This window comes from Microcebus murinus, chromosome 7 (assembly GCF_040939455.1).
Source record: "Microcebus murinus isolate Inina chromosome 7, M.murinus_Inina_mat1.0, whole genome shotgun sequence".
Taxonomy (NCBI): Eukaryota; Metazoa; Chordata; class Mammalia; order Primates; family Cheirogaleidae; genus Microcebus; species Microcebus murinus.
In genome coordinates, this window is record NC_134110.1 from 17,329,071 (window position 1) to 17,341,960 (window position 12,890).

Here is a 12,890-nt window from a genome sequence, read left to right on the forward strand (position 1 = left end):
AAGCACAGAAAGAAAAAAAAAAAAAACAATCAAAGGTCTAATAAGATGGTAAATGTCTCAATAGATATAATTCTTAAAAATGATAATGAACTAGATTCAAAAGGCAAAACTTTAAATGTATAGGAAAACATATAGGAGAAAATCTGTTGTGACCCAAGGAAGGGAAGAATTTCTCAAATAAGACACAAAAGCAAAAGAATGATACATTGGACTGAACTTAGATTCACAATTTGCATGTAATAAAAAGTTCACAAGATGAAAAGACAAGTCTACTCAGGAGGCTGAGGAGGGAAGATCACTTGAGCCCAGGAGTTCAAGGCTGCACTGAGTTATGATCAGGACATTGCACTCCAGCCTGAGCAACAGAGTAAGACCCTGTCTCTAAAATGATTTTTTTAAATAAAAAAAAGACACATCACAATCTGAGAGAAGATACTCTACCCAAAATAAAGCACTCCAACAAAACCATAAGACAGACAACATTCCAACAGAAAAAAGGGCCAAAGCTATGAATAGGCAACTCACAGAAGAGAAAAAAAGAACTCTGGGCACTGGTGGTGGGAGGGCATCCAGCACCAGGTGCTGGAGAGCAAGCCTGCAGTATCTAGCAAAAGCTCAGTCATCCTAAGGCATTTAAAATAACGCAGAGCAGCAGGCACACCCAGACTACCCTCACTCCCAGGGAGGTCCTGGCTGCTGCAGCCCCACAGTGGGGAAACAGGGAACCACCCAGGGAGGGAGCTGCCTCACCAACCAGGTCCCTTTGGCTGGCTAATAAGGCCCCTGACAGCATGCATCATGTCTTAGGGGCAGCGTCAAGTGTCCAGACAGGATAATTCCAGGCACCCTTCTTAGTGTGTTAGAAATCTTTGGTGATTATATCATCTCAGAGAAAAACTGGCCCCAAACGGCCTCCGAGCCCTGTAACCCCAGGATGATGTTGTCTAAGTACATGTGGGTACTAAAGCTAGAGCAAAGTTCTCGATAAAACTCAAGATACCGGCTCTACTGGTGTCTGTCTAGCAGAATATAACATGACTACACTAAGACACATTTTTAAAAATTTTCTCTCAAAAATATGCCTACCTTCTACAGTTCCAGCAAGAAGGCCAGCTTCTCAGAGATCGGGATCAGGGGAAAGTGCCAAAGCATTACATATTTTAACTATAATGAAATATGTTAAGGTTATAACTACCTAATTAAGGATGGAGAACATGCAGAAATACTGCCAGTTGTATAATGCTTAAAACAGCATGAAATCCTCAAACAGCCTTCCTCACTGCAAAAATACAGGACAACAGAGAGAGCCCCCAGGCCCAGTGAGCTGTCTCCTGTGTGTGTGGGGGGGTGGGTCACTGTGCATGGGAGTTGGGGAAGAGCATAAGGCACATAAAGAATAAGGGGTTCACTCAGATCACATTTACAAATTAAAATGTACCTTTATGACTTTATAATTAAAAATTATATGAAGACCACTCCCTCTACACTTGAAAATGTCCACTTCCCAGAAGTTCAAACAAAAGAAATAGTGTGATTAGAAGACATTTAAAAGCAAGTCTGGGGGGAAGACAAGTACAGGCAAGAATACTATTTCTTCACTTAAGTATGTACTTTAGAAAATTAACTCAAAAAAGAGCTAAGGCCAAACACAGTGGCTCATGCCTATAATCCCAGCACTTTGGGAGGCCAAGGCAGGAGGGTATCTTGAGGTCAGGAGTTTGAGACCAGCCTGAGCAAAATAGTGAGACACTCATCTTTAAGAAAAATAAATAAATAAGCTAGGTGTGGTGGTGTGCACCTGTAGCCCCAGCTACTCGGGACACTAAGGTAAAAGGATCACCTGAGCCCAGGAGTTCAAGGCTGCAGTGAGCTATGATTGTGCCACTGCACTCCAGGCCTGGGTGACAGAGTGAGATCCTATCTCTTAAAAAAAAAGGGAAAAAAGAAAAAGACCTAACAGTTCACATCAGAAAGTACATTCCTTTCCTTCTGAATGATCTGTGGGGGAAAAAATATAAGAAATTAAAAATAAAATAAATTTAAAATAAAAACAACAGAAAGTGTATTCTTTTTCTCTGGCAAAAGATCTAGCAACTGTCTCTGTTCCTTACAAATACCAGCAGTTTATCAACCTAAACACAACACACATAAATAATTTTTTCACTCTAATTAATATCAGGATCCTGCAACTGAAGACAAGAGAGGCACACCTGCCAATAATAACAGAGAAAAGTCCAAAGCTAACTCATATTCCCTAGAACTATTAAAAAGTTCACAAGTAGACTTCATACTTCCTTCAATGAATTTCACTTATGTGTCAAGGTAACTCAGAAAATGCAGACCACCTATTTGAAAGGAACAACTATCACTGTAAAGGCACAGATTACAATAACCACCTGAAAAGTCAAGGTTCAAAATAAATGCAAAGCCACAAGCTACTGGCTTTTTCACATCATGAATCATTTTATAAATTCAAAACACGTAAGTTTCTAATCTGTGTGGGTCATCATGACCAGATGAGAACAGTCAGGCCTTCATGAGAACAGAGTCAGGGAAATGCCCTACACTCTTGCAATTTCAGCTGTAGAATCAGCAGAAGTTGATAAGATGATTTTCTGGATAATCATGAAAATATCACTGTGACCATCAGCAAACCATATCTTTTCTTTAGGCTCCAACTGCCATTATTTATTAACCAAGGTATGAGGACAAAAGTATGGAAGGTATACTGTAAAAATCAAGTGAAAAGGTAATAGGGGAATTGAAATTGTAAAAAAAAAAAAAAAAGAAAAAAAGAAAAAAGAAAGAAAAGAAAAAGAACTAATGACAAAATTAACAGTTTTTCTCATAGTAAAAGATTCTGTTCTTACCTCGTAAGACCAGACACACTGCACCCCTGCAAACCTCCGGACACATCTTCCCACCTCCACGTCCTCGTGGGTGGTGTACATTTCCCGGAGACACTTGCCAATGTGTGGGACCATTCTCCGAAGTACCTCCCGGCTCATGATCACGCCAGGCCCCCCCATGCAGAAGTTCTCACCAGGCTCGAGGGCCAGTTTTCCCATTTCTTCCGTGGTGCCCAGTCCCGTCTGCCCAAGAAAGAGGGGCTCGCTGCTATTCAAACTCCTCAGAAAATTCTCTAGCCGATCTCCTTTGATGTAAACATCATCATCTGCTCTCATAAACCATTCATATTTGTCCAAGTAGTGGTCATGCATGTACTTGAGCATCATAAAAGACTTCTTCTGGGGGGGGTAGGAGTCATCCACGCCCCGTAGTGGCACTATGGGAATTGGTAGAGATGTGTCTGAACCCTCACTAGAGAAGAATTCAACTTTCCCAGGAATTGTCTTGGACCACGTTCTGGAATTGAAATAAATATCAGTTAGAGAACAGTTTAATTCAAGCTTCTCATTTCCAGAAATTCACATATCTGATCATTTTGAATCGCCACATTCAAGAGGATGATGAACATTTGATCTACTTGCTTCCTCTTAATGGAAGCCCAGGCTACCAGGTATTGCAAAGTCTGAAAAAAGAACTCCAACTAAAAAGAAATGAAGTGTTAAAATACTTCCAGGATAACTATGATAAGTTTCAGTTATGGCTGAAAACCAGATTGCCAGAGCACCAAGGTCTACATATGTGGGTTAATTTTCTGATACCTACAAACTCCTCAGCTCTATAAAACAAAAGACAACAACAACAAAAAAATCAAATTGTTAGCCCACTGTTCACCCATTGACAGAGGAAACATGAGTGGTCAACTGGAAGGAAACAAAGTAATGGCTCCTTCTGCTGAACAATTAATTTAAGGTTATCATAGTTGCACTTTTTCTTCTACTTTCTTCAAGCTATGTTATTAAGAGCTGAACCAGCTTAGCTACAATAATTCATTTATGCAGACTACTTTCAGGAAAAACATATCATGGAGAATAAATGAAATAGCAAATTTAATCTTAAGATTAAAAAACCACGGTTTCCAATTATGTTCTATTTTTTAAAAATTTTACTTAACTGTTACAACTGTACAAACTACAGTGAAAAAGTGACTTGAAGGTTCAATTAAGCCCACACAAATCTTCAGTGGAAAGTCTTGGAAGAGAAATATCTGAAAAGATATACACAAAATCTCCGGAGAAGAGGTACAGAAGTAGGGAAATTATGAGGGGCCCGAGGAAGTGTGGGTAAAGATGACTTTCACTTTTTGTTCTATGCCTCTCTATAAGGAGGGAAAATTTTATGACTATTACATTATTATTTTTTTGAAAAAAAATGTGTAATTGTGATAAAATATACATAATATAAAATTTATCATCTTAACCATTTTCAAGTTTAAGTTCAGTGGCCTTTACAATGCTGTGCAACCATCCATGTTTTTCCAGAACTCTTTTCATCTTGCAAAAGTGAAATTCTAAAACGTGGTACTATTTTATAATTTTTTTCTTTTTGAGACAAGGTCTTACTCTGTCACCCAGCCTGCAGTACAGTGGCATCATCATAGCTCACAGCAACGTCAAACTCCTGGGTTTAAGCAATTCTCCTGCCTCAGCCTCCCGAGCAGCTGGGACTCCAGGCACATGCCACCACACTCAGCTAATTTTTGTTTTCTACTTTTTATAGCAATGGGGTCTCATTGTGTTGCTTAGGCTGGTCTTGAATTCCTGGGCTCAAGTGATCCTCCCATTTCAGCCTCCCAAAGTGCTAGGATTACAGGCATGAGCCACTGTGCCTGGCCATTACTTTTGTAATTTTAAAAACAAATTTATAATGAAGTACTTGGAAAACAAACAACTGGCTTTTATTTTTCTTCCTAACCCAAGTATAAGGAATACAAAATGACTTCAAATTTATATTATTTGAGCAGAGAAAAAATTCAACGGGACTCAATTTTCTGCCAAACATGTCTCTCAAAGAGTCCGAAGATTAAATACAAACCATTTTCATCAAATATAGGATGATGACTGTAAGATGCACCATTTTTTAATATACTAATAACAAAGAAAAATATACTAGCTGGGGAAGGTGGCTCATGCCTATAATCCCAGCACTCTGGGAAGCCAAAGCAGGAGGATCGCTTTGAGGCCAGGAGCTCAAGACCAGCCTGAGCAACATAGCAAGACGCTATCTTTACCAAAAAAAATTTTTTCTTTTAAATTAGCCAGGCATGGTGGCATGAACCTATGGTCCTAGATACTCAGGAGGCTATGGCAGGAGGATTGCTTCAGGCCAGGAGTGTGAGGCTGCAGTGAGCTATGATCATGCCACTGCACTCCAGCCTGGGTGCAGAGCAAGACCCTATCTCAAAAAAAAAAGTGAGCCAGGGTGAAAAAAATTACTGCCAATCATAACCCCACGATGCCAGTAACTGTAAAATGCATCCTAATTTCAGAGATGTTAAAGTTTGAAAAAAATGCATCTTAAAATGAATGTAAGATGGTAGTAATTAATGTTTTCCCTTAATGTCTATGGATTTTATGAGACTGACGCACTGTGGCCAGCTGCTCTAAGAAGGCAACAATACCTATGGATTTTAAATGGACCTATATATTCTTATGCCACTTAAAGAACTCTAAGAAACAACCAAGAAATGAATTCATTAATTAATTCTATGGTACATTAATTCTACACATACACATACATTAATTCTATGATATTAGATACTTTACCAGGTACTGTACTTCATTTTCACAAAGGATATACTCCTAAGCAAAAGGATGTAGAATAAACAATGGAGCTGGGGCAATTATTTTAAAGAGAAACCAACCCCTCCTACAAAGGGACAAGTCCTTTCGGAAATGTGAATGTGCTGTAACATACACAGAGTGTATGACAATCTACACGTACTCTTCTACACTGCAGTGACGTGTGGAGGGCAGACAACCTCCCAACACTCCTCCAACCTTGGGAAGTCAGTGAGGATATGACCCCCATTCAAACCAAGGAGCCCCCGGATGCCTGCTCTCTTTATGTAGAAATGTTTTCTGCTTGGCAGTCACAGCAATTCTTTGAAAATGTAAATCATTTCAGCGCTTGGCACATAATAGAGGTCAACAACTGTGTGGAATGAGTCCTGCCCGCTCCTGTACAACAAGTGACTTAAAGATGCCCTGTGTGTTTGCAAAAGGGTAGAAATCATTTCTATGACCTTCTCATCACTTTCCATCAGCCATACTAACAATTCCCATCATTCCTACATGTAGAAGGAAACTGACTTAATCAAACTACAAGAGAACAATTAGGGGCAATATTCACAGGTATGCCGGAATTGAAATATACTACCATTTATGGTACTTCTGAAATATAATTTAAAGCTAAAAATTGTCTATATCATCTTACCACAGATTTTAAAGGAAATGAAGAAAATCAATTTAACTTTAGCTATAGTAAATACATACTCTGCTTAACATGATTAATAAAATGTGATTAATAAAACAGACCAAAGTAGTAGTTCAAAGTAGTACTAAAGTAGCCAACCTCAGAGGCCATGAAAATACTAAAGAACCATGATATTATTTGGGAGATAGGGAAGACAAAGGAACAATATACTAATTACCATTATACAATTACCTATAGCATAACGGTTAAGAGCACAAGCTCTGGAATCAGGCCACTGATGAGTGACAATCCTAACTCCACTCTGGGCAAGTTACTCTGTACCTCAGTTTCCTGACCTGTAAACTGCAGGTATAATAGTACCTGCATGCCAGTGTTGCTGTGAGGGTTAAATGAGTCATTATATGTAAAGTGCTTAGAAGCCTGCCTGGCACTAGGTAGATAAGATTTATCATTAGGGAAGGTAGCAGTTTGCAAACAAAATAAGGTCGTGAAAGAAAAACCAAGGGAAATGGGAGCGCGGGGGCTGAACATGTGCGGGGGCTGAACATGGAACAATCAGTCTTAAAGATGAGATGCTGGGGCAGAGGTATTGTGGAAAATGCTTCTCACATTTCTGGCTAAAAACCTGATCCTCAAGTTATATATTAGAATTCTCTTTTACTATCAATCTCAGGCAATGTTATAGGGTAGGAGTCTAAGAATTAAAATTTTAAGAGTATTTTCACTTTAAAATGCCATAATCTTTCAAATTAGACAGAGGATCAAAAGTTACTTTCGTGCAGCCCTGCTTCCCACGTGACCCCACAGGACAGAACACAGCGAGGGGAGCGCTGGCAGTGCAGCCATCACAGGCACAATGAATGCCTCGACCATGACTGGAAATGGTGTAATTTGTCCAAGAAGAGAAACCAATTAATTTTAAAAACAGACAATCTAACCTCAAACCATCCTTAAAAGCCTCTCTGCAGTTTTATGGTAACTCCACCCAATTACCGTCTATTCCATTTTAGGTAACCCAAGGAAAAACCTCATGTTGTCCTTTTCTGTTCTAAATGACTGGCGGTTTGAAGGAAATCTCTCCATATGAAGTCTTTGTAAACCCTCCAATCTTTGAAATTGTGAACTTTTCAATTAGGGTGCCTTTAACTTCAACAGCTCCACAAAGTGAAGGAGTTCCGGAACATAAATCATGATTCATCATGCTTAGGAAGGAGGAGGGTATGCATTAATAACTTCACAGAATTGAAGGAGATGCTGCTGAAGAAGCAAGCTAGCCCTCCTCTGCAACAGAGACAGTCAAGTTCCTTAATTTTCATAAGCAAATGTCGACTTTGCCATCAACACATCTGTTACCAGAAGCAACGAGCTCTTACTTAATTGAAACAGCAGAGTATTTGCAAAGGCCCTTGCCAGAAAGCTCATTTTCAATGGACTGATATCCGACTCTTGCTAAAGCCCAGATAAGACAGTTGAAATTCGAGAGTGCCAAGCAAATCTTCCATTCCCCTAGATTGCTATCACTAAACCAAGTTAAATCACAACAGTCAAGTAACACAGCTGGTCTGATAGTAGCTTAGCTAAGGAATGCCTTTGCTGACTCAGTACTTAATACCATAGCCTCCACTTCTATGCAGTGTCATTTTAGGAAAAACTACATAAAATACATTTCTGTACAAAAGTGCATCTACAGCATGACTGTTGTCCCGGAGAAATATTTATAATATATGGGTAAGTTTAAAAATCAGGCAACAGTGTAGACTTGTGATGTGGCTTACTAAGAGAACAAAAGTATACATACAAAAATAAAATAATGTACAACTCCACCCCAAAGTATTCACTGTGGTCATTTTTGGATGGGGGAAATCAGAAGGGATTTAATTTTCTTCTTTGCATTTTCTAGATTTTCTAAATTTTCTGCAATAGGTATATTTAGAGTTAGAAAAATATTTATCTGGGTAAAAGTGTTAAAGCTAGCAAGCAATCAAACAAATCAAAAGATTTGACAACAGAAAACTTTTTACTTTTGTGATAAAAATATTATCCAATGGGTAAAAACTGAAGGAAAAATGGAGTAACATTGAGTTCTTTCTTTTATAGTTTCTAAACTTCAACAGTTATACTAACTTGTATCATTTCAAAGTGGGTAGATTTTCTATGAGTTCCCTCAAACCACTACTACATGTGTTGTCTGATGGTTACAGAGTGGTAAGTGTAAAGGAAAATAAGCATCTCAGGACCACCCCCCAACAACTGCTTATGCACAAGGGAGGTCAAGCCTGGAGGCTGAGTCATGCAACACCCCCTCCCAACTGAATAGCTGTTACTAACATTACACACTAGCCAGATCCCCAAGGTAGAGTAAAGGGCCTTGGGCATCTATGAGGACTGCCACCATGGGGCATTCATAAGGAAATTCTTTGCTGGCCTCCCATAAGCAAGGACATGCAAATTGTAACTTTAGGTCTACAGGCTAAGTCTAGCTCCTAAAACTAAAGTCTGTTCATTCCAAGTTAACAATGTTTATTATAAATTTATCTTCTCAAATGCAGAACAGAGATAGGACAAGATCAATCATTCTTCTCCCAACCAAGGGACATCTGCATAATTAAATCTTCCTTCCCTCCCTCTTTCTCTTTAAATTTGCCCTTCACAAAAACAGTCACAGATTTGTCTGTGGTTTGTGTTTCCCAGCAAGTCCTCAAATTTTGGCTTAATAAACCTCCACTAACTGCAATCTCTGTCACTCATTTTGGGTTGTCATAAATTTGAAAAGACTCATAATAAAATCAGCTCAGAAGGTGGAATCAAAGAAGAGAGGGAGAATATAGGTTTTTCTTTGTAAAACTGATATATAGGAATTAAATGTATATATAGTTGTCCCTCAGAATCCAAGGGGGTTTGGTTCTAGGATCCTCAAAAATACCAAAATCTGCAGATGTTCAAGTCCCTGACAATATGATGCAGTACTTGCTTATCACCTACGCACATCCCCTATAAATCATCTCTAGATATTTATAATACCTAATGCGATATAAATAGTTATTATACTATATTGGTTTCATCTGTATTATTTTTTATTGTTGTATTGTAGTTTTTATCAGAGTTTTCTTCCAAATATCTTCCATCTGAGGTTGGTGGAATCTACATGTGTAGAACCCTGGGATATGGAGGGCTGACTGTATTTATATTCTTCCCTGTTACAAAAACGATCTAAAACAACTTAACCAAAATTCAAAGAGAATGAGAAAAATAAGTAAGAAAATGAGGCTGAAGAAAAACCACGGTAGGAAACTCCAGCAAGGCAAGAGGGGCATTCCTGGCTGGGGCTGCCCCACCCAGCTCTCTACCCAGCGGCACCCTGAGTCCATCAGAGCACTCTCAGGACACCCACTCCAACTGGAGTGAGAGCATGTGCCGAGACCTAGTTGCCATAAGGCGACCTATGGATTTGCTGAGGGTGGGCCCAAATTCATCTATAAGCTTTCCAGCAGGCAGCCAGGAGAAGTCACAGACTCTGTCCCACTATTCAGGGTGAAGCATAAAACTGTTTCTCCCCAGGGCCATGGCACAGAAAGCAGGGCAGATGTGATGGCTATCCTTACAGGAAGCACAATTTGGTGGAGCAGCAGTTTTAGTTCATCCTCTCAAAAAAGTACATGGAGGACACTATTGTATGCTGCCAGTCAGAGCAGCCATGGGCCTTGTGAAAATGCAGCGGTCTTCTAAGGCTACCAAGTGATGCCACGGGCCTCTCCTCAGCTGGAAGGAATGCCCCCTGGCATGATGTTGCAAGCATTATTCAGTCCATCATCTCCCTCCTTTGCCTTGGTCCCAAAAGCTCTACAGCAAATGTAATTAGCTGCAGTTCCCCCTTCCCTGTATGTGGTTTCCTCTTTTAAAATCTTTAACTGTTTCATTGTGCATGTTCTTATGACATGAACAAATTCAAATTCTTTTTGAAAGTGAGAAAATATAATAGAGGTGGTAGGAAAATTATTTTAAAAGATAAATCAAATTATACTCTTTATTGTCAATCCTGAAAAATAAACTTAAGGGGAGAGCAAGCATTCAAGAGTCTGTCTTCTCAAGAAAGCTGCTGGCAAGGAAGATGACAGTTTCCCACTTCAACAGCCGCCTGGGCACTAGCCCAGAGGGTATTTCCAAGTATTAAGTGCTACGAGGAGCCTGACGTTTGAGCCTAGGTTCATAGTAAACAATGGGAATATTCGCCACGTGTAAACATGCACCTAACTCTTAATAATATATGTGGACAAAATCTAAGTTTTCAAATCTAATTCTAAGAAAAAAAAGTCAGTGTTGTTTAATGCAAACAGTAACACCACCTTGAAATTATTCTGGCCAACCACTTTGCAAACCACTGTCTTCCTGGATTGAGGCACTACCTGGTATCGAGCCGCTTGACAGCAGCCAATGGCCACCCTGACTCTAAGGCCTCCGCTGGCCAGCATGTCGGCTTTTCCATCCCACACGCTTATCTCTCAGGTTATTAGACACATTTCTTTTCCAATTTCTTGGTTGCTGATAAGGCTCAGGAAAGAGTCATCACAGATAAGGACAGCAGTCTTACACACACTTCAGCCACTTCTACCAGCTCTTTGTCTGCCTGGTCTGGCGACATGAAAGCCCAGATAAAACCTGCCAGTCAAGGACACCTCTGCAGTGTTTGGACTAGATTTAACTGAAGGCCAGAAAAGTGGATTCAAACATTAGCTTCTGAAATCCACATTCTGTGTCTGGATCCGTTTGCTACTCTAAATCCTGCCCATTCATTTACAGGTATTACTGTCAGAAATATACAGAACAAAGTTGAACACAAAATCAGTCTTTGCACCTATGATCAACTTACAAAACCACAATTTTTTTCCTGAGACAGGGTCTCAGTCTGTTGCCCAGGCTGGAGTGCAGTGGTGCAATCATAGCTCACTGCAGCCTCAAACTCCTGGGCTTAAGCGATCCTCCCGGGTAGCTGGGACTATAGGCACGTGTCACCATGACCGGTTAATTTTTCTATTTTTTGTAAAGATGGGATCTCGCTTTTGGCTCAGGCTGGTCTCAAAACTCCTGGCCTCAAGCAATCCTCCCTCCCTGGCCTCCCAGAGTACTAAGATTACAGGCATGAGCCACCATGCCCAGCCCCAAACCACAACTCTTAATGGCATTAATATCTACTTTTTTTTCCAAAACCTTCAAGTTTTTGGTTTAGAAACACCAATTTGACACCAAATCAGAGCAGACCATATCTTATTTTTAATCATCCATAGGCAAAAGTATTTGTCTACAGCAGTCCCCTTTTTGGCACCAGGGATTAGTTTTACGGAAGACAATTTTTCCACAGACAGGTGGTGGGGAGGCAGAGCTCAGGGGGTGATGTCACCGATGGGGAGTGGCTATAAATACAGACGAAGCTTCTCTCACTCGCCCACTGCTCATGTCCTGCTGTGCAGCCCAGTTCCTGAGTTTCATGAAAGACAATTTTCCCACAGGACTGGGGGGGTGGTGTGTGTGATGGAGACGCAGAGCTCAGTTGGTGATGGGCGGCCGGGTTCCTAACAGGCCACAGCCCAGGTGTCAGGACCAGGTCTACAGAATATACCCTGTAGCTATAAATGCTTCGGAAATGACACTGAAGACAGACAGCTTTCCTGCTTTTAAATTGTAACTAAGTTTCTTTTTTCCCTAATTCCATCCAGAACCAGAAGCCGAAAAGGTATCCACAACAGATGGAAGCACTGAATATCTACATTAAAATACAGAAGCTGAAGCCCTCACATCTCAAATGCTGTCACCTAACTCTCCCAAATATCACCCAGAAGCAGGAAGTTATAATAACTGAGGAAAATATAGCTACAACAACCAAGTAAACCTGTTTACCCCTACATTTCAGGTCAGAATTAACTGTTACTGAAACAAGAATGACCCCAGGGAGCTGAGGCCCAGCCTGCCCTCTGTGCCCAGCAGTCCCCTGCAGCTCCAGTTTAACACACCCACGATGGAAAGCACAGCTCTTCTCCAGTTGTCATTTTCTTTTTGTCCATCTCACTGTAGCTTATTACTAAATAGTTGTTCATTGTAAAAAAACTAGGATATGGTTTTAGAATATAGAAAAGCACTAAGAAGAATATAAAAGATCATTCAGCATCATGGTGTGTATATTCTTTTATTCTTTCTACGCTACACAAACACATAAGTTTATTTTGTTTGCTTTTACACAAAAATGGCCTCACACTGGCCACACTAAGTTGCTACCCACTCTCACTTAAATATATTTTGAACCTTAAATATATTTTATTGAAATATATTTCAATAAAAATATTTCAGCCACACCATTTTTAATGGTTAGAGATGTAGATTACAGTATGAATGTATTAGTTAAATTGATTTTAGTCCATATACCTCCTAAAGCAAGACACCTAAGATACTTGAAATTTCCATTTCATATGAATGTCTTTTAGCACATCTTTAAATTCCTCTAGAAATTTTTCTAGAGGAATTGCTAGATCTCAGAAGAGATGCATTTTAAAGTTCTT

The 12,890-nt window shown here is 39.9% G+C and overlaps 1 protein-coding gene across 1 annotated transcript in view; it reads right to left on the reverse strand.

Moving 5' to 3' along the window:
• CHSY1 (chondroitin sulfate synthase 1) overlaps positions 1-12,890 on the reverse strand; it is a 64,641-nt gene that overhangs the window by 45,758 nt on the left and 5,993 nt on the right. The window contains exon 2 of the mRNA XM_012764585.3: positions 2,871-3,366. Within this exon, the coding sequence (XP_012620039.2) occupies positions 2,871-3,366 (496 nt within the window). The remainder of the gene's footprint in view (positions 1-2,870; positions 3,367-12,890) is intronic.